Genomic DNA, 2583 nt, shown 5'->3' with positions numbered 1-2583 from the left:
TTAAATTTTCTCACATACACCTCCTGCTGTCCCGTCTCTAAAAAGAACACATAACTCGCCAGAAGACACAATTCTCTGCCTCGTTTTACATGCAAACCACAGACAAGACACATGCACACACAATACAAACAAAGCATGGTTGTGAGGAATGTGTATGTAAGTAGGTGAAATATGAGCATATCATCAGCAATAATACATGAAATAGTATGAGCGAAACAACAAAAAATTTTTTATTAGTTGATCAACTTTAATTGAAATACACATGCACGAGTGATAACACATTAACGCTACCAACTTATTGCCCTTTTTTGAGGTTAAGAGAACTCAGCAAATTCTCCTAATTAAACACAACACAGAAAACGAACATATTACATGGACATGAAAATGCGATTACATTATTGAAGTTCAAACGATGGGGACCAGCTCAATCTTGATCTCTGAAATTGTGATATCATCGGACCCTGTCCTAGGAACCAAAGTCACCATAATAGATTCATCATCTTCAGCTTCAATGTCCTCCAACAACTCTGTTAACCCGAATCTCGCGGCACTTGTCATGAACATCTTCTCGCCTGATTGATGGTGAGGCAACTGCGCAAAGCTACCTGCAAACTCGCTATCAGCCGCAGTGGTTTCTGGTTCATCGTCCTTGTCATCCACATACACATCAAACTTTACAAACTTCTCGCTATCAAAACAAATCCCATTCAACATCAATATCTCATTTGCTTTCTCCTTCTCCTCCTTAGTCCTGTTTACATAAGGTCTCTTCACTAGCACCTTTACTATCCCGTCTAACTTCACCGGAAATTGCACGTCATGAAAACTCCTCCCCATTCGGGCTGACCTCGCTGCCATTTGAGGATTCTTAGCACGTGGGATCGGCCGATTCCTGGCCCACGGGATACGGGATGTTTCATAGTCGTAGTTAAGCTTATTCAAGTCCACACAGTCTCGGTTATAGACACGTACAAGTTCTTCATTCTCATCGTAAAACACGTATGATGCATCTAGCCAGTCCTTGTCGGTTGGTTCACGGTGTCCCCTGATACCCAACTCTTTCCAGATTTTCCACATCCGGTCAACATTGGCGTGGTGGGCATAAAAGATAGGGTCATACCCTGCGGAGTAGAAGTTTCCCATGTCTTCATTGTTCGGCATCCGAGGATCAGCCACCCATCGGTGCACCGCTGTGTGACAACCAGCTTCTATGGACCCAACCGATGGATTTCCATGACTATTTTTGTCATCGTGGTCCATCCCAGCGACGTATCTGCCACCGAAGAAGCTTGTTGGGTCACTAGCATTACTGATCATCTGCTTATACATTGCAGACAAATTAATAGTTATTTGGTCTATACATGAAACGCCACGGTCTTCACCGTTATAATCGATATCAACAAGAGCTGGTGGGAGGTGTCTGGCATCCCTGTAAGCGTCAAAGACGGGGTTTTCTTTGCGTTCCCTTACTTGGATGGGTTTTTCAAACAAGTCAGGGATTATCATTCCGGTGGGGTTGTCCCAATTCCAGTATGGTATCGCGAAAGTTGGGTCGTCAATCAACTTTCCCAATATCCTTTCGTAGAAATAGAGGTACCACCGGTGGAAAGGAAAGAAGAGCCACGAGTTATGAATCTGGAGTGTGAGGTGTTCATATTCCTTGCCACTCTCTTTTTGAGTGTAAGAGCCATTGCAATAAGCGCAATGGATCTTGGCTTGTTGCTTGAAACTGTGTGGGTGGTCATCTGGGAGATCCCTCATGGCCTTAATTGCTGCTTTATACTTGTCAATGTAATCGTCAGAGGCTCTTTGTGCTGCCGGACGGATACGAACTGCGGTCTCCTTCGGGAAGACGTAATTTTTTGGGGAATTTAGTGTCAGTACTGGTGGGCAACAAGCTACCCCCCTTACAGCATCTTTGATGTTGTGTATACCTTTACTGGCAATAGCACAGTCTGAAACATTGGGAGCAGCAATGGGCACCGAGAAGGCGGACGGGAGGAAGGTCAAGTTGGCGGCACCGTAGAGAGTTCCACCGAGCCCCAGAAGCAAGTTTCTTCGGTCTACATTCTTCTTGTCAAGTGATGTTTCCAGTGTATCATATTTGTCGTCTGAGGTTTTGTTGCATGAGACTTTGAAACGATGGGTTTGGTTTTCATGAGTATATTTGAATCGGTGAGTGGAAGTTTTGGAAAATATCGAGGAATGGGAGAAGTTGTTGGTGGTGACTTCGGTGGCTGAGGGAACGGTGGAAAAGATATATGAAGCCATCATTGTCGTAGGTGTTAAATCCGTTCTGCTGAGCTCCATTATATAGACGCGGATTGTGGGAAATTCGACAAGGCCCAAACGGGAAATGGCTACCTGTTTTTTTTTTTTTTTTTTTTTTTTTTTTTTTTTTTTTTTTTTTTTTTTTTTTTTGATATTGAGTTTTCAAAATTTAATTATATAGATAATAAATAATTAGTCTCTTTTAGTAAATAAAGATATCATACTCTTATTTATTTTTGGTATATGTCATGTTGGGGTTATTTTAAATTATTTTTTGTCAAAATGTTATTTTTTTATTTTTCATTTTATTAA

The 2583-nt window shown here is 41.9% G+C and overlaps 1 protein-coding gene across 1 annotated transcript; it reads right to left on the bottom strand.

Moving 5' to 3' along the window:
• Positions 1 to 216: 216 nt before the first annotated feature.
• LOC111889728 (polyphenol oxidase I, chloroplastic) lies at positions 217 to 2348 on the bottom strand. Its single transcript, XM_023885884.3, has one exon. It carries the CDS (start codon positions 2308 to 2310, stop codon positions 406 to 408), a length of 1905 nt encoding a protein of 634 aa, XP_023741652.1. The 5' UTR covers positions 2311 to 2348; the 3' UTR covers positions 217 to 405.
• Positions 2349 to 2583: the final 235 nt, after the last annotated feature.

Source organism: Lactuca sativa, chromosome 9 (genome assembly GCF_002870075.4).
Source record: "Lactuca sativa cultivar Salinas chromosome 9, Lsat_Salinas_v11, whole genome shotgun sequence".
In the NCBI taxonomy this organism is placed as follows: domain Eukaryota; kingdom Viridiplantae; phylum Streptophyta; class Magnoliopsida; order Asterales; family Asteraceae; genus Lactuca; species Lactuca sativa.
This window is presented reverse-complemented; position numbering and strand designations above follow the sequence as displayed.